General features: G+C 51.2%; 1 protein-coding gene across 4 annotated transcripts in view; it reads left to right on the top strand.

Annotated features, from left to right (window-relative positions):
- Nucleotides 1-27,208, top strand: part of SLC39A11 (solute carrier family 39 member 11) — a 347,222-nt gene extending 320,014 nt beyond the window's left edge. For all 4 annotated transcript variants that reach the window (XM_077753833.1, XM_077753824.1, XM_077753845.1 and 1 more), the window contains 3 exons: nucleotides 20,998-21,096; nucleotides 23,979-24,137; nucleotides 25,444-27,208. In XM_077753833.1, coding sequence (XP_077609959.1) covers nucleotides 20,998-21,096; nucleotides 23,979-24,137; nucleotides 25,444-25,522 — 337 coding nt within the window. In that variant the 3' untranslated portion in view covers nucleotides 25,523-27,208. The remainder of the gene's footprint in view (nucleotides 1-20,997; nucleotides 21,097-23,978; nucleotides 24,138-25,443) is intronic.
- The last annotated feature ends 434 nt before the right edge of the window (nucleotides 27,209-27,642 follow it).

Raw genomic sequence — 27,642 nt, 5'->3', positions numbered from 1 at the left:
TGTTTGGTCCTTCCTGCATCAGTGCAGCTGGAATCAAAGGCCACAAGGTGGTTCAGGAGTGTAACTGTCGTCACACCTCCCAGGTGACCTGGGACAAGCCTGTGAGCCAAAGACATGCTGGCGAGTTCCAGCTACTGGGGGTCCAGGCTGCAGCCCCCAGGTCAGGTTTACAGTAGCTCTGTAGGGTCTGGAGGAAAGTCCTCTGAGTTACCCTTGACCGTTGATGTCAGGGCTGGCCATGCCATCCTGCCCCAACTCCGGGTGGTGGCTCTGTCAGCCTCCCCGGTCAGAAAGAAAAGTCTTCTGTCCTGGCTTGTTGGCTCCTTAGCATTTGCTGCTTATTTTTATGATGTGCTGCCTTGCTCATAAATTGTCTGTCTGTCTGTCCCACGAGCCTGGGCAGAGTCTCCAGACCACAAGCCGGACACTTGCACCATTGACTTTACCAGGATGTGGTGCCGTTGACGTTCCGCTGACCCCTGGCGTGGTGAGTCCAGATGCTTCCCCGGCGAGGGAGTGGGTCAAGGAACCCAGTCTCTGACTCATGAGCTGTCCGGAGAGCCTGGCAAATCCACTTTTGGATGCAGCCTGCAGATAATCTTGAGCTAATAACAGGCCCTGGGAAATAACCCTGTGGCTCCCTGGGGGCCAGAACTAGAGCAGAAAATCTGTCTTCTGAGTCACTGCAAATATTTACCCTCGAAAGTCTGATTGTGAAATCTGCTAAGCTCTTGGATGGCTCTCCTCCTGGGACGCAAAGGGCCCCTACCAGCAGTGGTTAGATGGGTAGTTGTGAAATGAAAAGGGTCAGGCAGGAAGCTGGGAGGAGCCCCCAGCTGCCAGATCTTCAAGAGGAATCCTGGGGCTCGGGCTTCTCTAGGAAAATGCAAGTGATGGAGTCACAGACACTCTGGGAAACTTTTCCTCTAGTGGCAAATCTATAGGCTACTTGGGTTTCCCTAAATGGGTTTCTCCCCCAGATTAACCCTCTTCCTTTCAGTAGGAACGTTTAAGGCCAAGGGCTAGGTGCTGAATCCTTTGCTGACCTGATTCTGTCCTCACCGCTATCCAAATCAGCCTTGAAGACATGGAGCAGCAAACCCAAAGCAATCATGTCACCGGATAGCTTTCTTCTATGGGAGTGTCTGTTTTATGCATTCGTTGGGATAGCCTTCCTTCCTGCCAACCAGGACCCATGGAGAATTAGCTACAGGGAAAATCAGAGTGGGTCTTTTGTCAACAGTCGCTTGTGGTGAATTAGAATGTAGAGGGCACCCGGGAGAGATGCAGGAAGCGAAGCCTTCTTGGGAATCCACCAATAACCTGGCCATCTGAGGGTCTGGTGCCCACCCTTTGCTTTCACTGCTCTCAGTACCGAACCGGAATGGAGACCACTCCTTGTAAAGATGGGGGGCAAGAATCCCTTTCATAGATGCCAGTCCCCTGCAGAGCGGCTAGGAGTTCTGGCATTGGACAGTTTTCATTTTGTTTGCTTTTGCTGCCATTTTGTTTTTGTTTTAAAGAAACGGGTGCCTCAAGGCGATGCTATAGGTCTTAGGTTATTCAGATTTGAACTTCTACTCTGGGCTTGAGATGGACTCATAAATCAGGCAGTTATATAAATAGTGGGGCTGATAAGAAGATAGCTGAGGCTCAATTTGAGTAAATAGCTTCCCATAGGGTGAAAATCATCTCCCAGTGGGAGGCAAAGAGCCCAGCTAGGCAGCCCTGGTACGGGCAACGGTCTGGAAGTGGAGGTTACCCTCAGATATAATGGGGGCTCCACTCCTAGCTGTAAGAGACAAGAGAGAGCTCTTGGAGGCCAGTGAGTTTCTTGTAGCCCAGATGGGAAGAAGTTAACAGTCAGTTGACATGCCTATCTTGCCTAGAACGGGCTCGCATTGGCATTGGCATTGATATTGGCTCACCGGTCCTATCAGGTGGAAAACATCAGCAGGGATAATGGTGCTTTCTCACTCGTGACGAGATGTCCAAGGCTCTTCCAGAAGAACAGCAGGGGCCAAAGAGACATGGAAGATGGGACTCACCACTTCTCTCCTTCCTCCTTGCCACCCTCAGTTGGTCTCTCATCCATCCTAGCCACCCCTGCCTCCCTGTGACCCTCTGCCCATGCCAGCCTTAGTGAGTGCATGAAAACACGATTCTAGTAATGTGGCTCCTACCTGGATGGCCCCCAGGTGCTCTGAGACAAGCACCGGATCCTTACCACGTGGCTCGGCCATTCCACTCCTGTCATGTGCCCCCAGTAACTAAAACAGGTGTTCAAACAAAAACTCATACGCCGTGTTCACAGCAACCCTATTCATGATAGCCAACAAGTGGGAACTAGCCAGATGCCCATCGGTGAATGAATGGATAAACAAAATGGGTTCTGTCCACACCAAGGAATATTATTCAGCTGTAAAAAAAAAAAAAAAAAGAATGAAGTACCGATAGATGATACAATATGTGTGAACCTTGAGAGCATTGTACTACATGAAAGAAGCCAGTCACTAAAAGTCACATGTTGTACGATCCCATTTATATGCTCCTAATACAGCAGATTAGCTGGTTGCCAGGGCTGGGGAGGGAGGGGGATGGAAAATGATGGCCAGTGAGTATGGGATTTCCTTTCGGGGTGATGAAATGTTCTGGAATAGATAGTGGAGACGGTTGCACAATATCGTGAATGTACTAAGTGCTACTAAACTGTCCACCTCAACATGGTCAGGATGGCAAATTTCATTTCATGTGAATTTTGCCACAATTTAAAAAAAAAATCCTTACTGTGCCTCCCGAGCCCATCAGGCCATTGTCCCCTTTCTCAGCCTCTCCCCAGTCATGACAAACACCTGCAGCTTCCTGCCACGGGGGCTTCAGGTCCACGCCTGGCCAGCCTCTCAGGAAACTCTCCAGAACCCAGATGGTCTGGCCTCTTCGGTTCCAACAGCCCATGCCCTTCCCGGTGGCCTGAATTCCACAGGGTTTATTGCCCTTTGGAGTCATCAAGCTGTCCTGTCTGGAGAGAGAGAATAGGAACTTGGCAGTGACTGAGGATTGATTAATCCTTGAATCGCTTCATGATCGTGACCCCAGCCACTGAGGAATGTTCTCCTTGGAGTTTCAAACTCCTCCCGTCTTCACGTTTTGTCTCATTACTCATTTCTTAGTGCTTTCTTGTTCCCTTCCCAGTGTTCGGAGGGAAGGTCTTTTCCTGTAGAGGACAAAACACACACACACATACACACATACACACAAACATGTCACACACGGTGATTCAGTTCCTGCCCTCCCTGATGAGCTTTACGTCAGCCCTAAGGTGCTCAGATACTTGTGAGCCACTCATGCATGAGTGAAATGGGCTTTTGTGAGCTGAGCGGACACCCAGCCCGCCGTCCGCCTGAAGCAGACCTTTGTAGGGAAAGCTGCTGGGAGTTTTAAAAAGATACACATGTTTTGTATTTCAAAAATGCCATTGACATGCGGACTCGCTGCCTCTGTTTGTGGGATGTTAGCTGCTGGATACAGTCGTCCCTGCTCTGAGATGCATGGAGGGGGAAGGAGCCGGAAGGAGCTTGGAAGTCAGGCTAAGACGGGAGGGCAGAGGCTTGTGGTTGGTGATGTTGTCTCCAAGATGGGCTTGCTGGTGGCGGGAAAGGCCCTCTGTGGGCCTTCTCTGCTCGCTTCCTCCTTATGCGCTGCTGTGCCAGCTGTGCCCTAGTGCCCTCGGAGGAACATGGCTAAAGACTCCAAAAGTTGCGTGGAGACATGCTAGCTTCTTCCCTCTTATCCGTAACCCCCACTGATGCTGCGCCTGCTGTACTCAGAGGCTGCTGTGCAAGGACACAGAGTGGGCTTTCTCATCTTAACACTGACCGACGCTCCGAAGTAGAGACTCCTGTGTGGCGGGGGCCGCTGGTGTGTTGGGGGGACCTTCAGCACCGTCCCTGGCTTCTTCACACTAGATGTCAGTAGCCCGGCTCCAGCGGCAACACCAAGCCTCCGGACATTGCCAATATCCCCTAGGAGGCCAAGTCCCCCTCCCCCCACCAGTTGAAAACCCTTGGTCTGAGGGAATAGGAGGGACCGTCGTCCCTTTTATGGATGCCTGTATCCTCTCTCTCGGAGACCGAAACTCATGCCCCGCTGCTGGGAGAATCCCCTGAGCAGGGCCAAGACCCACAGGTGTGATGCATCCCTGGCTTGAGCTGGGACATCCTGGCTACTGCCTGCATGGTAAAAGGTGCCTGAGACAGGGTGGGTGTGTACATCTTGGAAAGTTCTGGAATAGTTCCGTTGCCCCAGAACTCTGCCCAAGATGGCCTCACCGGGGCTTTTGATGAGCCCACCTCTCCTCCTAAGCCTTTTCTGAGCCCGGCTTCCCCACCCAGCTGCTGCCCACCAGGGGCTGGGGTTGGGGGAGGTAGATTCATGAAATGCTCATTGCCCAGAGTTGCTCATGCATTTCGGGGCAGACCATTCTTCCTTCCATGCTGCAGAGGCCCATTCATTCTGACAGTGAGAGGTAAATGTGTGTCTGTGTCAGTGGCTTTCAAAGCGTGGCTCCCAGAAGCAGCAGAATCACCTGTTAAAAGTGNTCCGTTGGTTGCCTATTAATTTTCTGGGTTGTTTCCTTGGATGTGCAGAAGCTTTTAATCTTGATGAGGTCCCAATCATTTATTTTTGCTCTTGATTCCCTTGCTTTTGGGGATGTGTCAAGTAAGAAGTTGCTCCAGCAGTCTATTTTAACAAATCCTCTATGTGATTCTCATGGCCCCTCAAGTTTGAGAACTGCTATTGCCCATGAATTAGCCTTCATTTGCCTGGATGGTAAACACGTGCCATTTAAAGATAGTCCTGTCACCTCTAGTCTGAAATATGCTCAGCTTGGATTATAAACACAGGCCATTTGAGAGTCCCCCTCCCTCTTCTCCTTTTCCCTAAAGGAGATCTGAATTCTCAGCATTACCCGGCTCCTGACTGAACGGAAGGTCTCCTTGTAGCTTCACCAGGATGTGATGAGCCCATCTGGTATTGGGCTTTGTGTACTGGGCCTCTTCCCGTCCCCTGTCCCTCTTAGTCCGTAGTCTGCAGTTCTAAGCCACTAAGGTCAGGAACCCTGGCTGCCTCCCACTCATAACCCTGGGATGTGATGGGTGCTGTGTGCAGTTTCCCTTAGGTCCTGCCTCCTGACACCAGACATGGCCACTGCTGCTGCATCTGCTGGAGGTCCTCCAAGCTCACCTCAATGGGGTGAGCCACTGTAAGGACCTGGCGTCCAATTGTACCTATGGATAAGATGTATTACTGTAAAAAGATACAAAGCAAAATCAGCGAAGGAAAGACATACTTGGGGCAAAATCTGGAGGAAACCAGGCACAAGCCTCCAGAAGTCCTGTCCTTTGCTCGCTCACAGGGTGTGCTTAATTCCTCCAGGGGTGAATCTGTGACAACACAGAAAGTCTCGTCTACCCAGAGCACCCACCAGAGTCCCTGTACCCAGAGATTCTATTGGGGGCTGGTCACACAGGCACCCTCCGACTGCCACATACGTCCCAGACTCCACATCCCAGACTCCTGGAAATGAAGCAGGTGTTCAGCGTAAACAATATGATTTGCACAAACAGTTTAGGCACAGAGAGACACCCTTATCAAGTTTCAGAAGCCAGCAAAGGGCCAGCCCTGCGAACAGACCTTCTTAAGGAGAGTAGTTTCTAGCCTGCTGTGTCAGGTCTTTTTGACACATGGCTACTGATCAGCACAGTGATGAAGGCAGCTGGCGTTTTACTGAGCACGTACTTTGTGCCCAGTGCTACGTGCAACATTTACCGTGCGCTAATTTCATCTCCCTCCCAGGTGCTCTATCGGAGTGTTGTCACCATCCAAGATACAGGCCCTGTTTGCGCTGGGAACCTTTCCTCACTCGGAAAAAAAAGATTATCTGGAATTTGCATCTGGGATCTGGACTTCACCAAGTGGTGAAGGGCCAGGGTCCCTCGCTGGACTATTCACCAGTGCCTAGGCTTACATCACATCCATGCCAACTCACTATTTCTGATTTGGTTTCAACGTATTTCCTTTTTTTTTTTTTCAATTTTTTATTATACAAATTTTTAAAAAATTTAAATCCAAGTTAGTTAACATAGAGTGTAATAATGGTTTCAGGAGTAGAATTTAGTGACTCATCACTTACCCATAACACCCAGTGCTCATTCCAAAAAGTGACCTCTTTAATGCCCATCCCCCACTTAGGCCAACCCCCACCCAACACCCCTCCAGCAACCCTGTTCTCTGAATTTAAAAGTCTCTTATGGGTTGACTTCCTCGCTCTTTTTATCTTATTTTTGCTTCCTGTTCCCTATGTTCATCTGTTTTGTTCTTAAATTTCACATATGAGTGAAATCATATGATGTGTCTTTCTCTGACTTATTTCTCTTAGCATAACGCAGTCTAGTTCCATCCACGTTGTTGCAAATGGCAAGATTTCATACTTTTTGATCAGCAAGTAACATTCCATTGTGTGTGTGTGTGTGTGTGTGTGTGTGTGTGTGTGCTATGTCTTCTTTATCCATTCATCAGTCGATGGACATTTGGGCTCTTTCCATAATTTGGCTATTGTCAATAGCGCTACTATAAACGTTGGGGTCCATGTGCTCCTTTGAATCAGCATTTTTGTGTCCTTTGGATAAATACCTAGCAGTGCTATTGCTGGGTCATGGGGTAGTACTATTTTTCATTTTTTGAGGAACCTCCACACTGTTTTCCAGCGTGCCTGCACCAGTTTGCGTTCCCACCAGCCGTGCAAAGGGTTCCTCTTTCTCTGCATCCTCGCCAACATCTATTGTTGCCTGAGTTGTTAATTCTAGCCATTTGGACAGGCGTGAGGTGTTAGCTCATTGTGGTTTTGATTTGTATTTTCCTGATGATGAGTGACGTTGAACATCTTTTCATGTCGACACATTTAAAAAAAATTTTTTTTTAATTTTTGATTTATTTTTGAGGGGGGGATATTTTAAAGAGAAATTTAGTGAAGACGTGGGCAGAAGACATGAATAGACTTTTCCAGAGAAGACATCCAGATGGTCAACAGACACATGAAAAGATGCTCAACGTCACTCATCATCAGGGAAATCCAAATCAAAACCACACTGAGATAACCACCTCACACCGGTCAGAGTGGCCGGGAGACCGGACTGGACAGGATACCGGGAGACAGGAAGCACCCGGCTGGGGGAAGGCAGTTGGAGAGCACCCACTGAAGGCCTGACTGCCCTGTGGAGCTGCCGGGCTTCCTAGGGAGGTGCCCAGCCTGTCGGCATTGACGCCCTTCCCAGAGCATGCGGAAGCCATGAAGGCAAAGGAGGAGGGTGGCGGACAGAGCTCACTCGCTGCAGCTATGGGAGGGACACAGTAGCGTGTGGATGACTGACTCATTGTGTGTATGTGGAGAGGGAGGGGCTCTGTGTGTGTGTGTGTGTGTGTGTGTGTGTGTGTATAATAAGACTATTGTTCTCTCCATAGAAAAATACACACACTCACATAAACACATGCACGTACCTTTCTTCCCCCACTGAACCATTTGACATTTCAGGGCTCTTTATATCTGTGTACTTCAGCTGTATCATTTTTTTTTTTTTTTACAAATAGTTTATTGTCAAGTTGGTTTCCATATAATGTATCTTTTAAGGATAAGGACGTTCTGATTAAAAATAGTAGAGGAGGGGTGCCTGGGTGACTCACTCGGTTATGTCCAACCATTGATGTCGGCTCAGGTCATGATCTCACGGTTTGTGTGTTCGAGCCCCGCATCAGGTTCTGGGCTGACAGCACGGAGCCTGCTTGGGATTCTGTCTCCCTCTCTCTCTGTCCCTCCGTCGCTTGCTCTCTATCTCTCTCTCAAAATAAATAAAAATAAACTTTAAGAACATCTTTAAAAAGGGGAGCCTGGGTGGCTCAGATGGCTAAGTGTCTGACTCTTGGTTTTGGCTCAGCTTGTGATCTCATGGTTTGTGAGTTCGAGCTCCGCCTCAGGCTCTGTGCTGATGGCATGGAGCCTGCTTGGGATTCTGTCTCCCTCTCTCTCTGCCCCTCCCATGCTTGCTCTCAATCTCTCTCTCTCTCTGTTTCTCTCAAAAATAAATAAACATTAAAATTAAAAAAATAAAATCAATTTTAAAATATAGGAAAAAACATGAACACTATTCACAAAGAAGGTACAAAAATGACCTCACCACAATATGATTCTCCCACCCAAGAAATCCCACATTGATCTAATGAAATTACCTAGTACACTGACCCTATCCAAGTTTTGTAATCACTCCTGAATGTCCATTATAGATATGTCTGCTGACGTTTTATTTGTTGGCCTTGCCGTTGCATTTGGTTGTCACATCTCCTTAATCTCCTTTAACGGAAAGCAGTTTCCTGCCTTTCTATCTTGGATGACATTGACATTTGGGTTCTTGAAGAGCCCAGAGGACTGGCTGGTTTTGGTAGGATGTGGTGGGAAAGGCAACCTTCTCCACCATAATCTCATGTTTATTTACATGGGATGGTTTTTTTTTTTTTTTTTTATGTTTACTTAGTTTTGAGAGAGAGAGAGAGAGAGAGATAACATGAGCAGGGGAGGGGCGGAGAGAGCGATGGAGACACAGAATCCGAAGCGGGCTCCAGGCTCTGAGCTATCAGAGCGGGGCTCGAACTCACGAACCACAAGATCATGACCTGACCCGAAGTCCTACACTTAGCCCCCTGAGCCACCCAGGTGCCCCAACACGGAATGGTTCTTAAGTCTCAGTTCTGACTGTATGAGCTCTGAACCCCTTGTGTCCCTGAGTGGCTCCTCAGGTGGGGACCAGACATCTGTCAGATGATGGAACTTTCTTGGCCATGTGGTGGATGCTGTCGGTCCTTTCTCCTCCCCTTCTGCCCAATCAGAGCCTGTGCTTATGCTCTCCCCTTCCTCTGAACTGGCCATTCCTTCTGCACTGATTAGTTACCCCTTGGAGGGAGTGTGAGAGTCAGAGATGATGTTCAACGGGCTTCCACAAGAAGCTGGGGATTCTTGGCACCTTGGGAATGACCCTGGGGACATGCACTGGAGCCAACCAAGATCTACATAGCATAGCCAAGGAGTCTTTACAGTTACTGACAGGGAAAAGGATCCCAGGTACGCATCAAAACCCAGCCATTCATTTGAAAATACTCGGAACTTCTTTTGATTTTACAGAAAATTAACATTAATATTTAATTTCCTTTCATGTGTATTTAGTTTTGAGAGAGGGAAAGCACAAGCTGGGGAGGGGCAGAGAGAGAGGTTGGGGGTGACAGAGGATCTGAAGCAGTCTCCTTGCTGACAGCAGAGAGCCCGATGTGGGGCCTGAACTCACGAACCGCAAGATCATAACCTGAGCTGAAGTCAGATGCTTAACTGACTGAGCCCCCCAGGTGCCCCGAGAACATTAATAGTTTAAACCAACAGGATATTTTACAATGTTCATGATAAGCACCCTCTCCCCAAGCCCTGCATTGGAAGATTGGTTACTGGACAGCTTCATGGTGTGAAATACTGCCCTTAACCACAGGTTACCCCCCTCCCTGCCCCCATAAATTGAGAATACAGGAAGCTCTGCAAGGTTTCTATAGGACTGTGGGGGTGGCACATGTGGGTGAAGCCCATGGGCTCTAGAATCAGCAGATCTGAGCTAGAATTTCAGTGACTTGGGGGCTCATGAACTTGGGAGAGATACTTCACCCTCTCTAAGCCTCCGTTTCTACATCTATAAAATGGGTTCATAGCATATCTTGTGTAGGGTAAATGCCGGAGTAAAATGAGATAGCTCCTCATAGCACTTCTCTCTGTCCCTGGCATAAGCTGTCTGCCGCTCTTGCTGTGGTTGCTGTTAGCCAGGCACCTCTGTGATCGGCACCTGCCGTTTCTCGAAAGAGTGGCTCTGATGAGGGTGGCTGCTTCCCCCGCCACCTTGCACTCAAGAGAACACAGTCGTTTCCCAGCAGCAAAGTGCAGCGTCCCCGGCTAGCCAGGACAAGGAAGGAAAAGATTTTGTTTTTGTTAGATTTTTTTCGAACGCCCTGCCTGGTTTTCTTCACGTAAGGTCTGGCACTCAGAGGCAGCCGGCTGTGATCCATGGGCCAGGTGCTTCCAGCGCCGGGAGGCTAGAGAGCCCACGGCAGCCGTCTCATGGATATAGAATGTTCTGAGACTTGGGAGGGGCTGTTGTTTGGGGGTGAGGGTCCGGGGCTGGTCCATTAACTCCCTGTGTCTTGCTCCTCCCTCTTCACCTGCACCGTCAAGAGTGCGTTAAAGAATGCCGGTGAAGAATGCCCGGACCCACCCTCACCCACAGGTCTACACCCACCCTCACGTGCTCTTTGCAAGCATCCCCTGTTGTTTGCAACACTGACTCAGTGCATACGCTTCGAGTTGCAGCTCAAGCCTTCCCACGCTCCAAGTCGTCTAGGCCATCAAGCCATTGGCATCGCCGGCCGGCCGTGCAATTGGAAGTGGGTTAGAGCCCCGCGTTTCCCCGCACGCCTCTCCCACAATCCCCGCACTGCGGGGCTGGCTGAAGGGAGCGCAGGAAGCTCAGAGCCCCTCAAACCCATTTCATTTGCAAAGCAATATCATTCCTCTTTGTTCCAGGGGGCCCGGCTCGCTGTCCCCCCTCAGACTGCGTATTGACAGGCGGCTTTCTCTGCCCAGCTGCTGTTATAACAGCATGCAAATCGCCCGCGATTTCTCACCAGAGCTCAAAGCTCCCTGTTTGGTTTGCACTAGGCGTGCAGTTCAATTACTCTCCCCGAAGGAGGACAAGGAGCAGGTGGTGTTCAGCTTTGAACTCCGTCCACATGCCCCAGGGATAAGTGAAGGTATCGTTTGGTCNTCCCTGTCTAAGTGTTGCCTTGGAAAAGAGCCAGGCCAGAGAGCAACGTGCCCGAGACGGTAGTCGAAGGCTATTGAGAACGTACGTTTTTCAGCCCCAGAGCATTGGCTTTTCAGTTTCGTGCCCAGAAGATTGTTTTGCGGGTGGAAAAGAAAGGAGCCTTTCAGCCCCTCTCGTTTGGCCTGCGCTGCGGTTTTCGCCGAGCAGCCGGTTCGGAGTTTCCTCTCAGAGCGCTCGGTTGATGCTGTCCAGATGTGCACAATGCGATGGTTTTTGTTTTTTGGCTTCCCAGATGTTGCGCGGCCAGGAAAACGGGCTTTGGCAAACGCAGAGGCGGGTCTCTGCAGCCCCTGGAATCCGGAGAACCCACAATGCCGCCCTTGTGTGCGAATTACTAAAGCTTAGGGTCTGGAAAAGAGCTTATGGGTCGCCCGATTCAGCCTCCTTGCTTTAGAGCTGGAGACGCCGTGGCACCAGGGGGCTGTGACACGCTTGCCGCTGATTGATGACCTGCAGCTGGGAGCCGGCGAGGGGCCTGTCTCTGTGCGCATGCCTGTTCCATGGCTGTGTGCACCTGGCACTCTGCTAGTGTTCAACGGGACACCTTGGTGAACAGAGATTCCTGGCTCGTTCTGATGCCGGGTCAGATACAGGGGAAAGAGTGAATTATCCCTATGAAAAATGAGCACATTATACAGTAGGTTAGATGCTAGGATTTCTGTCAAGAAGAGAAGGAAGAGGAGAGGAAAATTAGACCAGGTTTAAAGGGGAATGAGGGTGCTGGATGGGGCGATTTTAGGTAAGGGGAGGAGGGCAGATTTCACCGAGGAGGTGACCGCTTTCAACTGCTAAATAGCAAAGTAACTCAAGGCCTGGTGGCTCAGAGCAGTAAACATTGGCTCATGTTTTTTTGTGGGCTGGGAATTGGAGAGTGGCTTTGCTGAGTAGTCCCTGCTCAGTGTCCCTCTTGAGATTGTAGTCAAGAAGTCAGCTGGGGCTGCACTCATCGGAAGGCTGGACTGGGGCTGGAGGACCTGCTTCCAAGATGGCAGACACTCTTGTCACAGGCGTGACTCCAAGTGGCTGCTTGAGGGTCCTACGACGTGGCAGCTGGCTTCGCCCCAGAGATAGGAATCAAGAGAGAGAGATGAAAGCCACAGAGTCTTTTGTGATTTAAGCCTTGGAAAAGTCGTATAGCCCAGTCCGGAAAGAGGTGAAGACATGAGCCACAGATACCTAAGGACGACTACTCCAGTAGAAATGCTGAAAGCTGGAGTAACCAAGCATGCAGAGAGAGAAGGGCAGAGAGAGAGGCTGAACAGCTAGAGTGGAAGAAGCCAGGGAAGAGGAATAGAGGTCAGAGAGAAGACAAAATGTGGTGACATGTAGGTCGTGGCAAGCCAGGAGAAGGACCTGGGTGCTGCCTCTAGGGGAATGGGGTAACCACGGCAGTTTTGAGTCAAGGAGCTGTGTAAACAGGTGTAGCACATGTGGCGAGAATAGACTGGAGGGTTAGGGAGAGAAGCAAGGGGACCATTTAGAACACTGCCACCATAAGCCATGCAGGAGATGGTGGCAGTTCCCATCTGGGCACAGCCGTGGAGGAGGGAGGAAGTGCCTGAATCCATATAGGCTTGGAGGATGGATCCTACAGCATTCTCTGTTGGGTTGTGTGTGAGGAGCGAGAGAGAGTGGCCAAGAATGACATCAAGGTGCATGGTCTTCCTTCCTCAAAGCCATCACTGGCCCCTTTTCGTCCCTACCTTCTGTGGTTTTATAGGAAGCGATGGCGCATGGGAAAGGCTTGAAACCCAGCACCTGTTGCCTTAGGACTGGGACCCGCACTGTGTCCTTTGGTTTATCACTTGCCCTTTGTGGGACCTTGGTTATCACTCTGTTTCAAAACGGAACATGAACTTCCACCTCTTAAGTGAAAGAAAGAATACATGTTTATAAAGGCACTTAAAGCTCTTTAGAAGAAAGTACTAAAATGCTGGAAAATTTTTTAGTGGCTTGTAATGGGATAATTTTCATGCTGGAGAACAAAATGTTTTTGTTGCACGCCCTCCCCTCCAATGTTGATCCTGCAGATGGAGCGACTGATGCAGGCGGTGGGTGAGAAAATGGAGTGAAGGACGGTGGGGGTTTACTCAGGTGTCTTAGGAAAGGCCCTACACCGAGCTCCAAACCCACGGCCCCCGGGAACACAGCCTCATGCCAAGTTTGTAGAGTGTTCATCACCCACAGCCCTCCCAGGACCCTTTAACCGGGGTCTTGTAGGGACACCTAAACTATTCATAGTTTCAAACTATTCAAAGCCACTGTCCCCAAGCAGGCACAACTAGGCTGAGCCATTGGAAGCGAAGACAGTGGCTCCTCATGGGACCAGAGCAGAGGGAGCAGGGAGCTCGGGGTTGGAGGCTCCTGGGGTTCTCATGTTCTGTTTCTTGATCTGGGTGGGGATTGCGTGATGACCATCAAGTTTCTGAAAATTGATCAAGCAGAACACTTACCCATGTGCTCTTCTCTGCATGTACATTTAGCTGCAATAAAAGGTCTTTATTAAAAGGCAATGGGTCGGGGGTGCACCTGGGTGGCTCAGTTGGTTAAGCGTCTGACACTTGGTTTTGGGTCAGGTCATGTTCTCACAGTTCCGTGAGTTTGAGCCCCACACTAATGGCGTGGAGCCATCTTGGGATTCTCTCTCTCCCTTGCCTTCCACCTCTCTCTTACTTTCTCTCAAAATAAATAAATAAACTTAAAAAAAAACAAAGGCAATGAGGAGTTTTCTTATCCCCACCCAGGACCTGAATATCTAACTTGGGAACACCTACATTCTCTGCTAAAATGCACTGGCCTTTTTCTTTCTTTAATGGATTTTATTTTTATTTTTTAGAGAGGGAGCATGAGTAGGAGAGGGTCAAAGGGAGAAAGAAAGAGAGAGAGAGAGAGAGAGAGAGAGAGAGAATCTCAAGCAGGCTCCACACTCAGCACAGAGCCCGCCACGTGGCTCGATCCCATGACCCAGCGATCATGACCTGAGCTGAAATCAAGAGTTGAACATTCAACCAACTGAGCCGCTCATGCACCCCAAAATGCACTGTTTTAAAAAATCAGTACTTTAAAGGAGACTCCACCAACTGATGCTATTGGCCACTGGCATTTCCCATCAGGTAGTAGGTAAGAGAAGGCATAGCTGGCTTTTGTCTGTTTGGGGACTCGATGTGATTGGAAGCCACAACATTCACGATTTGTGTCTAGTTGGGTTTTTTTTTCCGCTCAAACTTTTGCATCACACTGGTGCCCCTAGGTATAGATCATTCATTCTCATTGCCGTCCACTATTGCACTGTGTGACGCAAACATTCGCTCTTTATTCATTCAGTCTTTGATGGCCATTTGCTGAGTTTTCAGTTTGGGGCTGTTACTGATAGGACCTGGTGGCCTTTTCATGAATAGGGAAGCACACTGCTCTTGGGTGCATAGCTCAGGTGCTTTTTCAGTCTCACGAGGCAGCCTCTCACTTGGCCTGTGCGTAGTAACACTGATTTATTTGCCAGGAGACATGGCAGGTGAAGATCCCCAGGGTGTCCCTCGGGGAGGGAGCGCGAGATTTCTCCCCCTCCCCCACATCCGGGAGGCTTCTCCACTTTCCTGCAAGGAGAGGTGCGCACTGGTGGCCTGAATCACCCCTGTGCGCCACCCTGCCTTGTGGCTCGCTTCCAGGGGCTCTTCCCCTCCCTCTCCGAGAAGGTCGGCCGACTTTAAGGGAAAGGATGGGTCATCCCGGCTTTCCAGCCTGTGGCAATGAAGCCTCCCAAAACTGGAAGAAGGGGGTGGGGGAAGATCCCTTTCGGGCTAAACCAGCTCCCCGGAGCAGGTAGGGCCCAGCAGCCCCACGGAGAGCCTCCGGCCCCTTCCCACCTGCAGGCTCATCAAACACCTCAGCCGGCAGCCCGAGTGGGAAGCCGGTGATGTCACCACCGAGCCTGAACAGTCAGGCCTTTCAGGGCAGGACGATAACCATCACAGCGGTATGTGAGGGCCTGACACGCAAGAGCACACATGCTCAGGGCACAGGGGAGGATCTGAAAGAGGCCGGGTGAAGCAGGGCTTGTCAGGAATAGGCTGTTCTTTCATAATCAGCGGTGCAGGGATCATAGCCTGGAGAGCGGGCTGCGGGTGGGAAAACCACACACCTGCCAGCTCGCCGAGGCATCCGTGACTCTGCCTCCCGCCGTCCCGGGGCCGCCTCACCTCCAGGCCCTGCACTGCACCCGCCGCGGAGCAGTGATGTGCTTGGGGTTCGGGCAGGAATGCCCCATCCCACGGCTCCCCAAGGGTGCCGTTCTCAGAGCACACGAGGCACGTGGTGCGTCCACAGTTGTGCGACTCTGAGATCCCAAAGCTACCACCTTAGGAAGGCGGGAGCAGAGGCCCTATCATTGTCCAGTGTCGTTTTTACCTCGAATCCCAGGGATCTGTTTCCTGGAAGATTGAACTCCGCCAGAACTAGACATTCTCCAGTAAGATGAATGGGATCGGATATCGTCCTTTGCTGGGTCTGAGCAGTGTTTTCTGCTGTTCAGCTACTTGCTGAGGAAGCGAGCTGTTGCCTACCGTAGGCAGTGGTTCTCAAGCAGGGACCATTGGCCCCCCGGAAGTCATTCTGAAGCATCTGGAGACATTTTGGGTTGTCACGGCCGGGAGGGCACTGCTGGAATCTAGCAGGAAGAGGGCAGAGATGCTGTTAAACATCCCACGATGCTTAGGGCAGACTCTACAGCAAAGAGTGATCTGGCCTAAACTGTCCGGAGTGGGGAGGTTGAGAAGCCATACCGTGGATGAGATGGTCCAACCCCATTAACTCTGCGGGTCTCTGCTTGACACCTTGTCCATACGGTCTGGTCTCCTTGCCTCCGGAGTGGGCCCAAAGCACAGATCGCCACTGAGCGGCCATAGGACATCACCTGCTTGTCTGCTGGGGACGTGAGCCCGGGTAGCCATCTCTCTCCAAGATGCTGTGACAGGTCTGCGTGATGCCCCGAGGACCCAAAGTATGTGACCACTGTCACTTCGTGGCCGGGTGACCTTGGGGACGACCGCTTGCACATCAGTTTCCCCAGCTGTAAAATGGGGATAGGAAGGGTAGAAAACACTTAGCAAGGTGGTTGAGGTTAGGTGTGCTGCTACATGTAATAAAACACCCACAACCACGCCTCACACTTTATCACCTTCAGTAAATGGCAGGGATGATCGTCATTATCTTTATTCCTGACGGGCGCCCTTAGGCTCACTCTGATGAGCATGGTAACGGGAGATGAGACGCAAGCTAATTTCAGGGGCAGTTGCCATGGTACTGTGCGCCCGGTGCCCTGTGCTGAAATCAAGTTCCCCAAGTTCAAGGCCTGAGATATTAAGTGAGAGGTTCGCTTGGAGACCACCAATAAATAGGTTTCAAGGGAACAACTCCAGCGATGGGCTGGGGCTCAACTTCACACTTGGCCTTGGGAAGACCCCTGGGGTGCAGCTGCGGCCGGGGCCCTGAGCACTCAGCTTTTCCCTCGAAAGCCAGCAGACGAAGCAGACTGTGACCCTTTCTTATGCACAGGAATGGTCCTTTCAAGATGGAGGTCTGGGAAAGATGGGCTGTGACTCCAGTGTGTGTCCTGTGTCGTGTGTATGTGTGTGTGTGTGTGTATGTGTTGGCTTTGAGTTGGGGAAGGGGTGAGAAAAGAAGGCCTGGCTCACCCTGGCCCACCACCTCACACCTCCCCTTGCTCGGTCCCTTCTTCCCTTAGGACGTGCATCTCCCATCTCTCTCTGCCAATTAAAAGGATCCCCATCCTTCAAAGTCCATCTTGAATGTCACTTTCTGTCTCAGATCATCTTCCTCTGTTCTCCCCTCACACTTTGTGCTGCTCTCACTGCCTTGAGCCAGTTCAGGGCCGCCCTGTCCTTTGTAGGCAGGTGTTTTGCCCCCTCGTTGATTGTAAGCTCCTTGAAGATGGGGGGGGGGAGCTTCCTCACATCTTTCTTCATATGTGACGCGAGTGCTCGCACATGGGTGAGCGCACAGCGCGGATTCTAGGCGTGCCCTTGAAAGGGGGCTTCCTGCTGGCCGTCAGTTGCGATTTCTGGCCTTGGTTCTGAGCGGGAGGTCACAGAATCAAGAAGGTGGAGGAGCGTGAGCGCGAGAAGAAGTTTCATGTGAGGTTGGGAAGGTCACCAGGCACTAGGGAGCCACAGAGCCCAAGTGCCACCTCCTTCAGGGATCTCAGGCAATTTGAACGGTAGGAGCGTTTGAGGAGCGACAGCTCTGGGTTGTGAGCTGTGACCGGCACTTGACAGCGATTATCCACAGAAGAACCCTAAAAACGGGGCACTTTATGCCCGTTTTGTGGACAAAGTGAAGGCTGAGTTTCTTACAGCTGGGCCTGGGTCACAATGGTGCACCTGAGGGTCCCACCGGCTCTGTTGGGCACACCCATTGTCTGTCACACCGCTCTTCTGTGCCTTTGTTTCTCCCTTAACCGTGAAGGGGCTGAACATGGGACCTCCGAGGGCCCTTGCAGCCCAAGTGTTCTCTGATTGTTACTCTGAGGGCTGAGTAGATGGAGGATGCAGGAGATGAGAAGGCAGACATGTCAGGGGGTGGGGGAGAGTGGGGTCAGGCCTCTAAGAAAAAGCAGAAACAGCTGCCCACTGGGATGGTCTTTCTGCCGTCGCTCACCTCTGAGGATTAGCGGTACCTGATGGTAAGGGCAGAAGGCCCTCCTGAGCAGCAGCCTGGAGGACCAGCATTGCACCTGAGAGGCCCTGGAACCTCCTCCCCTCTTCCTCTCTCCTCCCCACCCCTGCTCTCCCCATAGATGTCCTTTCCCGGCCCTTCCCTCCCTTGTGAATCACAGTCAGATGCAGGTGATGTGTCACGGTGGGACTTGGCTTGATGTGGAGGGGAAGGGGTGCCGTCAGAGGGCAGCCTGTGGTTTCTTTTCTTAAGGAGCCCTTCCTCCCCGCCTCCTCCCTGACAGTGAGCTACCGCCATCTAGACTAACGGTGGTGTCTCTGTGCTCCTCTGGGAAGAACAAAGCACAGAGCACAGCAGCCTCATGGTCTTGGGAAGGACAAGGTCTAGGTCTCTCCCCTTGCTTTTGAGTCCTGTTTGGAATCTTCACAGCCCGTCCTGGAGAGGAAACCTCTCCTCTGGGCTTTCCGACCCCAGAGTGGAATGAAGGAGGGGATGGCCCACCAGGTCCTGCTACCTGGGGAGGCGGCAGGAAGTGCCCAGGCTGTCGAGTAGAGCCGAGGGAGAGCACAGTAGGGCCACAAGAGGGAGTGAGCATCTGGGGCTTCCTTCCTGGCAGTCGGCCCATCTCCACCTCCATCCTGCTGACCTCGGCCCCCACTGCTAAGCCAGCTCCAAGCTTGTCTTTCCCAGGGACCCGCCAGCCAGCCTGAGCCCCTGCTCCCCTTCTGCTCTTTCACCCTGGGCACCTGGGAGCCACTTGCTTCCGTCACTGCTGTTACTAATTCTGTCACCCCAGCAACCCTCCACTTTGATGCTTCTGTTCTCGGTTCTTCTGTTCTGATCCCCTCCGGGGCTCCCCAGTTCGGGTTTTGTGCGCAGGAAGCACCCAGGCTGCTGGCCACCTGGTGCATTCTCAAGGAGCCGCTGGTGTCCACAGTTTGCACCGGGGGAGCTGAGCGTCAGTATAGCAGGAAAGGAGCTCCCTGGTCAGAGGTGGGCGTGGCAACGGGCCTCATCCTCACCCATTTTGGTGACGACTTAGGTCATGGGCTCTCTCCACACTGCCAGCACACTCTTCACGTCTGTGGATCTGGAGCTTGACACCATAGTGATTAATTGCTGTCTCCAGGGGTGGGCCCAGGCATCAGCGTTTGCTAACGTGTGGCCAGGGCTGGGAGCTCTGGGTTTCTTAATTCAGTCCTGAGCTGATGCCAATGATACAGTGGTACAGAGGGTGTGGAGGGGACTGAGCCTTTCCATGGGGTCCCCCCTACCTAGTTGACATCTAACAGATGCAGGACATAGGGTGGAGCAGGGGACACAGTGGACTAGCGTGCACATGTTTAGAACAGACCCAAGTTAGGAAGGGATGTCTGTGACGATGGGAAGGGCAGAGGCTCTGTGGTCCAGCCCTTGCTGGGGGTGGGGGTGAAGGAGCCCAGGAGCACTGAGGAGAGATCTGGTGATCACCCAGCGAGGTGGCGCCTGGCCGAGGACAGTCTGGCGGGTTCCAGAGGGTGTAGCAGCTGGTTGGGCTGGGAGCCCCGTGTCAGAGTGAGGGCAGGGTGGAGGTGAGGTGGCTTGCCAGGGATAGAAGAATGGGGTTTCTGTGCTGCTTATCAGGATGGTGGCTCCTGGACAGGATGTGGTGGAGGCTCCCACAGCCCGCCTGCGGACGGCTGCAGTCAGTGCTGCCCCATGGTGAGGACTTTGGCCGGGGCACCCCACCTCTGACTTGCTGGTGACACAGGGCTGGCAGCTCTGGGGTTGGGCTGGGGGGTTAAGCCTTGTGCCTAGCTGTGAACATGGTGGGAGGGGCAGGCGATGCCCGCCGCAGAAGTCTATTTCCTTGTTTCAGACAAGGGGCTCAGGACCTGGTCAGACATGTTGATCTTCCCCATTGAACGAAACCTTAGTTTCAGGCCAACCAAGGATTCTATTCATTTATCCATTTCGGGGCGGGGAGGGGATGCTGAAAATGTGTAGGGGGAAGGGATCACCACTTTGGGGGTCTGTTTGAGAAGACAGGACAGGGGCTCATGAAATATTGGCAAGATGATGTTGGCAAGTGAACCCTTAAGGCTCATTTCTTCCACAGAAATATATTTCAAATGCCCCTTGCTCCTGAAGTAGGAGCTCAGGGTCAGTGGGGGCTATGACAGTGAGAGCAGAAAGCCCTGGAGCCCAGGGCTGGTGGGAGCACATGGGGTCCTATAACGCGAGCTGGGCTTGACCAGGTGATCCAAGGCTGGGTTTGGATTCCTAGACCCAGGACCCAAGAGGTGAGAAGTGAGACTCTTCTATTTTTTTAAGGTTTTGTTGTTGTTGTTTTGAGAGAGAGAGAGAGAGGAGAGGGCAGAGAGAAAAGCCCAAGCAGGCTCCGCACTGTTAGCACAGAGCCCGACGCAGGGCTCGAACTCACAAACTGTGAGGTCACAACCTGTGTTGAAACCAAGTTGCATGCTTAACCGACTGAGCCACCCAGGTGCCCTGAGAAGTGAGACTCTTGACCCTGATCCCAAGCCCAGCCCCCAAGGCCGGCCTTTCTTCACCCTCCGCAGAGAGCGGGGTAGTTTGCCCCTGAGCCTGCCCGGTTACCACAGCACAGACCCTCCCGCTGCCACCACGTGTCCCACAGGAGAGGAGAGAGGATCGTGGTGAGCACCACAGGGGCCCAAAGAAGAGATCCGGGTCCCTGTTGGATTCTGTTCAGCACTTCCTCGTCCCATATCTGAGGCTGCCTGTCAGTAAGATGCGAGGTACCCATCCCCATGCCATAAGGGAATGGAAACCCAAACGTACTGAGCACCTCACACGTGCTGGGAACTGCGCAAGCATGAGGTCATCCGGCCACACAGCAGTCGGCCGTCCTTGGTAGCGGTTACCATCCCCACGCAAGCCCGTGTGTGTTATTCATAAGAATCTGAGACCCACAGAGTTAAGTGATTTGCACGAAGTTATACGGCTGAGTGGCAGAGCACGGGTCATCCTGGTGTCCAGCCCGTGTGTTCTCTGCTTCCTGTAGCAGCGTAAAGATCCAGTGTCCCTGGGGACGGGTCATTCCGGTGTCCAGCCCGTGTGTTCTCTGCTTCCTGTAGCAGCGTAAAGATCCAGTGTCCCTGGGGACCGAGAGCAGCATGAAGGGGTGACGGTCAGTATCAGCCCTTTTCTCCTTGTGTCCTGTACCTACACATATGCCCTCACCTTCCTTTTTCGTCCACTGGACACAGGTGTCACCTGGCTCTCCGACACTGAGGGACATCGTTGGGCCCAGCCAAGGGTCCTGTGTGCGTGGGAGCTCAGTTGCAGACAGCTGCCTTCACGTGTCTTCTTGATCTTTCAGGAATTTAGCCATTGGAATCGGGATCCAGAACTTCCCGGAGGGCCTCGCTGTCAGCCTTCCCCTGCGAGGGGCTGGCTTCTCCCCCTGGAGAGCCTTCTGGTAAGTGCTCCAAGGTGTCAGCTGTCAGAGGCCAGGGTCATGTCTGATGTAAAGGCAGAGCGATCCTTTCTTTCTTCAAGAACCATCTCTTCTGCCCTGAGAGTGACTCTGGAGCTTACACACCGACAGTCTGTTTGAATCCTGAACCAGGGGTGGGAGGAAGTTCAAGGAGCACATCTCCTGACCTTCAGCCTTTACACAAACCAGCTCAAAACGCCAGGTTTCCTATTTCAAAATGTCTCCATTGTAGCCACACTGCGCCCATTCAGTGTCAGGGCTCTTTCCCCTCTAGTAGGAAGTAAACCAATGTCTACCCTAAATGTCACACGCCTGTACCTAGGCCCCTCTGACCACAGGCGGTCCCCAAGAGTCACACATCAGCCCCCGTCCCAGCCCTTGTCAATGTGTCAGTAGGAGACGAAGCCCTATTGTGCTCAGACTTCGTGTTTTCATGGTCCCCAAAGGTCTTTCTGGTCTATTCCTTAATTTTTCCTTCTCTGTGACATGTAAGGTGAGTGCTCAGTTTTCAGAGGAGAGAACTGTGGCCTAGAATGTCAGATGACCAGTCTCAATGGTGGTGACTCCAACACTGAAAGTCTAACCTTCTGTCCCTCAACTCAGGGCTCTGAGCCCCAGAGTAGGTCTCTGTTAAAACAGTCACTGCTCTAGAATGTATGGCGAGTGCATTTAAAAAGACTGCTAGTAACAACAATTTAAAAATGCCTTCCATTTTATGGGGCCTTATGACTTACAAGTTCTCACACATACTTAAATTATCTTATTTCACTCTCTCTCGTCTCTTTCTCCATTGTGGGAGTCTGTGGAATAGAGGCCTGGGTGCGGATAGGGCCTCGGAGATTTGATTCAGATGTGAGTTCTGGGAGCCCAGTAGCTGTGACTGTTGTTTCATTCGGGAGGGGCGCCCCGGGACAGGAGGTGAGGGGCCCGGAGATTAAACTTTTTTTCTTCTTGCTCCAGTCTGGGCTCGACGTCAAACTCACTTTTTCCCCAAGTGGCAAAGCCAAGCCAGGAAATGTACACGCAGTGAAAGGGCCCCAAAGTCTGCCGACCCGTGCACACAGCACAAGCCAGGCAGCGGTTGCCCCTTACGAGGCTCTGCAGTGTGGACAGCGTCTCCCCCAGGCCCACTGTCTGCTCCTGGCCAGGGAGAAGTGGGGGGAGGGGGGAAGTGCGCAGCCAGGTCCTGTCACTGGGGAGGCATGCTGGGCGGGGAAGTGTCCCAGTGCACTTCTGGGTTTCTTGCCCCCATTTTACAGATGGAGAGATTGAGGCTCACAGGCAGTATATCTTGCCAAATGCCCACAGCAAGGCATAGTGGGAAAGATATCCCAATTTCCTTGTCTACTGGTATTCAGCTCACAGCAGGTGACTTTTGTAGGTGGGGCTCAGCTGTGGGGAGCAAGTACTAGCTCATCTCCTGCTCTCTGAATTCGCAGTGCTCCTCTGGGCTGCTGTTTTAATCAGGGCTCATGTGATTTAAAGCAACAGAGACCCACTCTCACTAGCTCAAATAAAGGGAATTATTATTTTTTAATTTTTTTATTTTGACAGAGAGTGTGCATGTGCACAAGTGGGGGAGGGGCAAAGAGAGAGAAAGAGAGAATTTCAGGCAGAGCCCACTATGGGGCTCAATCCCATGAACCATAAGATCATGACCTGAACCGAAATGAAGAGTTAGACGCTTAACTGACTGAGCCACCCAGGTGCCCCAAGGATTAAAAAAAAAATTTTTTTAATGTATTTATTTTTGAGAGAGACAGAGACAGAGTGCGAGCAGGGAAGGGGCAGAGAGAGAGAGAGGAAGACACAGAATCTGAAGCAGGCTCAGCTGTGCTGACAGCTCAGAGCCTGATGCGGGACTTGAACTCACAGACCACGAGACCATGACCTGAGCTGGAGCTGGATGCCTAACTGACTGAGCTGCCCAGGTGCTCCCCCTGCCCCAGGGATTTCTGCAAAGAAGAAATCTCAGCTTAATACAAGATGGGGGTAGTGGGGACAGGCCGTCAGTTTACACCTGGCCAGGTAGGCCCACCTCTTCAGCAGAGATGAATGGGTGCAGCTCCTTCAGAAAGGGGTACAGTTGTCGCCCAAACCGCTAAACCTCCCAGGAACAACTGTCCTTGGGAATGTCCATACCCCTCCTAATCAGTGTCCTCTCGGTCAAGAGACAAGTAGACATCAATGGACCAATGGATGGCAGGAACGTGGTGGATCTGTCCAATGGGGAATTGCTCAGTCATAAAAGGAATGATACATGTTACAACATGGATGCATCTTGAAAACATTATGCGAGATAAAATAAGCCAGTAAAAAAGGCCACATATGACATGAGTCCATTTATATGAAATACCCCAAATAGGCAAATCCATCAAGGCAAAAAGCGGATCAGTGGTTGCCAGGAGCTGGGGGGCGGGTAGGTGAGGGGAGGGGCACAGCCGCTAATGGGTATGGAGTTTCCTTTTGAGGTGATGAGAATGTTCTGGAACCAGATAGTGGTGATGGTTGCACAACCTTGTGACTATACTTAAACCACCGAACTGTACACATTAAATGGGTGTGCCGTATGGTATGTGAATTACATCTCAGTAATGCTATTATGGAAAACAGACAATGTGGAAACCTTAAAACTCTACCAGAAACCCAGCAGGGGGGAACCTACTGTGTGAGAGGAGGTCAGGGAAGAAGGAGGTGGCTGAAAACGCAAGGAAGTGATTTGCACCGCCGGGCGCGGGTATGATGCGGAATGAAATGCATCCATTGTCTGGGGCTGAGTCAGCAGTCTGAGCACAGAGTGTCTGAGCGCGCTGGTGTCTGCTTGACTTTCCCCGCGGTGGCATTCGTCTCTGGTCTCTCCTTAGGTACGGGCAGCTCAGCGGCATGGTGGAGCCCCTGGCAGGGGTCTTTGGCGCCTTTGCTGTGGTGCTGGCGGAGCCCCTCCTGCCCTACGCCCTGGCCTTTGCTGCTGGCGCCATGGTCTATGTGGTCATGGACGACATCATCCCTGAGGCTCAGATCAGGTTCAAGAGCATTTCTCCCCCATCTGCGCTTGTCTGTTTCCCAGCCCCGGTGGGGGTGGGGGGGGTTGCCAGCGTGCAGATCTTCCCTTTCTTCAATTGTTGCTCTTTTTCTTTGCTCCCACCCCTGTCTGCCACTTCCCAAGGTCTGCCCCACCCCCTTCTCAACTGTGTTTTCTAAAACTGGAGAGAGGAGCAAGGGGCAGGTGGGTGGGGATGGCCCAGGCGACACCAGGCAGCGGCCTTCATTCACTCTCCCTCCCCACCCCCGTGACACAGATGATATTGCCTATTGTCCCTTTCTCTCCCCACCCTCTCCTCCTCGGTTTTTCTAGGGCTGGAATCTCGGGAGAGGTGAGCTCTGAGAGCCAATGCTATCTGTCCATGTTCTCATTGTGTAGCTTATAGGCCAGGCGTCAGGAGTTGGGTCTTCCTTTCATTGTTTTCATTTGGTTTTTTACATATTTATTTATTTCGAGAAGGAGAGAAGGAGAGAGAGAGAGAGAGAGAGAGAGAGAGAGAGAGAGACTCCCAAGCAAGCCCAGTGCCGCCAGCACAGAGCCCAGCATGGGGCTCGATCTCACGAACTGTGAGATCATGACCTGAGCTGAAATTAAGAGTCGGATGCTTAACTGACTGAGCCACTCAGGCGCCCCGGTTTCATTTGGTTTTTGTAGCAGAATGATGCTGAGGCTAGTTTATTTATTTATTTATTTATTTATTTTTAACTTTTTAAAAAATGTTTTATTTATTTCAGAGAGAGAGAGAGAGACAGCATGAGCAGGAGAGGGTCAGAGAGAGAGGGAGATACAGAATCTGAAGCAGGCTCCAGGCTCCGAGCTGTCAGCACAGAGCCCGATGTGGGGCTTGAACCCACAGACTGTGAGATCATGACCTGAGCCAAAGTCGGACGCTTAACCAACTGAGCCACGCGAGTGCCCCAAGGCTAGTTTAAAAGGTCAGATTCAATAATACCGTCAAGAATTTAGTTGCCTCTCCTTATTATTCGAGCATTCATTCCAGAGCCATAAGAGGTATCTTTGGGCAAGTTACTTCTGTATTCCTCAGTTTCCCCACCAGTAACAAGAGAGTAATGATAGGACTCCTGATCTCGTGTGGTCATCCTTTGGGATGACATGAGTGACTTTGCCTGGCATATAATAAGCCACAGTTAATGTTACAGGTCAATATTATTATCCTTACTAATCGTAGTGGTACATTTTTTATTGGAATTGGACATCACAGAGGATGCTTGCAGCTTGGACAGTGTCCCGGAGTACATTAAGGTCTTCCTTTCTTTCCCTCCTAGTGGTAACGGGAAACTGGCATCGTGGGCCTCCATCCTGGGATTTGTGGTGATGATGTCACTTGATGTCGGCCTGGGCTAGTGCTGAGAAGCTTCAGGGCCCAGGAAAAGCAGCATGACGAACGAGACTGCAGTGGCTGGCTTCTACGGGACCACAAGCCCCTCTCTTTACATTAAATTGTTTTTCCTTTCTCCCTTTTCATCTCATTATCCTGATTGACTCTGATCATAACATGACAAGTTTTACCTTTCTCTTGAGGGAGATAGTAGTTTTATTTATCTGTGTCAAGATGTCACAGAGCTACAGATATTTGGTTTTGGCTACTGAATAGAATCTTTCTTCAGCGGGATTACCCAGGCCACACAGATCAGGGAAACCTCTACTTTTGTACCCTCGGTCTCCCTCGCTGGGCTCAGGGGCAGCTTGTCAAGTTCACCTACAGGAGGAAGCTACCGAGAGGGAAGCTTCCGAGCATTTTTTTTTTTTTTTTTTTTTGCCTTGCGACTCAGAGCAGAATGGTCAGGACATCTCTGGTCCATCCCTCCTGATCTCTCACCGCTGATCATCCGCCTGTTAGACCAGAACTGGAACATCATCGACAGAGCAACCTACTCTCCAAGGTCCAGCCAGCCCAAGGAGGAACGTGCCTTCTTTCTGCATCCCCCAAGGGAGATGCTGGTTGGGAAGTGATGCTGACAAAGGGAAGGAAATCAGTTAGTCTTTTTCTTTCTTTCTCTCTTTCTTTCTTTCTTTGTTTTTCAAGGCAAAGATCGACACTATTGAAGTTAAGGGAACTGGGGAATTCGAACAGCCACAAACATATAGTGAGTCCTGTAAAAAGAAGCCAGAGAGCGGCTTTGGTCAGAGACCTCTGCTTTCTATGGATTCCAAGAGCAAAGTGGTTTGTCCAGGCTGCCAAATCCCTAGACCTGTCTTTTGATATGTTTGTAGCCTTCAGTTTTCTAAGAGACTCGGGGACTCCAGCAGACAGACGGCTGGAGCTCCAACCCTCCTGGAGTGACGGAGGGAGCCACTTACGCTAACTTAAGCGAGAGAAAGACATTTTGGAACCTGCAGTAGGTCCTTTCCCGTTGACCATTTGGTAACTTGTAACCTGACCCAGAAGTCTTAAACTGCTGCAGGCTTTGCTGGAGTTTGGCCAGAGAGCTTAGGATGAGAAAGGAAGAAGGGGTAGGAAGAAAAAGAGAGATTTCTACATTTCCCCTTGTGAAGCAAATCTTGGCCAAGTCATCATTCTGAAATGACCCTCAAGGATGACTTGAAGTAGACTGGAGGCCAATCTGCTCCTTCCTACAGAGAGCTCCTCCAACAGGGGTGATCTGTTGTCTGCTTCACACATAGCTAAAGCCTTCCGTCCTCATTGGTCAGAGGAGCATATGGGACCTTAAACAGGCTCTGCCAGCAAGGCCAGCAGCCCAGGACCAGGTATTTAGGCACTGTGTTACCGAAGCCCACCCTCTGAGTTTACACATTGAATTGCTTCCAAGGGTGAGTACCCTGCCCTGTGAATGCTCTGAGACCCCAAAGGCCAACCTTATGCTGGGTCTGGGTCTGTTCTTCTGAAGCACTGATGATCAAAATTGAAGACACATTCAGAGGTTTTTGATCGGTTGAAATTAATTGGTTTGGTGGTTGGTGTGTGTGTATTTTTTACGTCTTTGTATGTAGTTCTACACAATGCAAACTCTCTGATGGACAAGACCTCATAACTGTGATTAATATCAATAAAGGGGATATTGTTGTGGATGAGCTGTGTTCAGTTCTTCTCCAAGTTGCTTCTTTCCAGGGTGGATAATCTGAGAGCTGACAAAAGTTGGTCCTTACATCTCCCCTTCCTAACATGAGCAGAAGCAAAGGAAGGAGCTCAGATGAGATGGGCCAGTTAGTCATAGTTGCAAGCAACAAATCCAACTCCAGGTAATATAGACAGGAATTTAATGGAAGGCTGTTGGGAGCTCACAAGATCCATAGGAAAAAGCGGATCCATCTCGAAAATTGGGTTGGATCCAAGAAAGCTAGAGTCTGGGACCACGACCCAATCACATCTCAAAAGCAGCTTGGTTTGGGTGCCGTGGCCCCTGGATACAGAAAACCACGACTCAAACTGTTCCTCCTTGGTTCTACCACCACCACCATGGGACTGAACTCTAAATTGACCCTGATTCTTTGCACCTTGGTTC

Source organism: Crocuta crocuta, unplaced genomic scaffold (assembly GCF_008692635.1).
Source record: "Crocuta crocuta isolate KB4526 unplaced genomic scaffold, BGI_CrCroc_1.0 scaffold50, whole genome shotgun sequence".
Lineage (NCBI taxonomy): Eukaryota > Metazoa > Chordata > Mammalia > Carnivora > Hyaenidae > Crocuta > Crocuta crocuta.
Note: the sequence above shows the minus strand (reverse complement) of the source record. Positions and strands in the feature narration are given on the sequence as shown.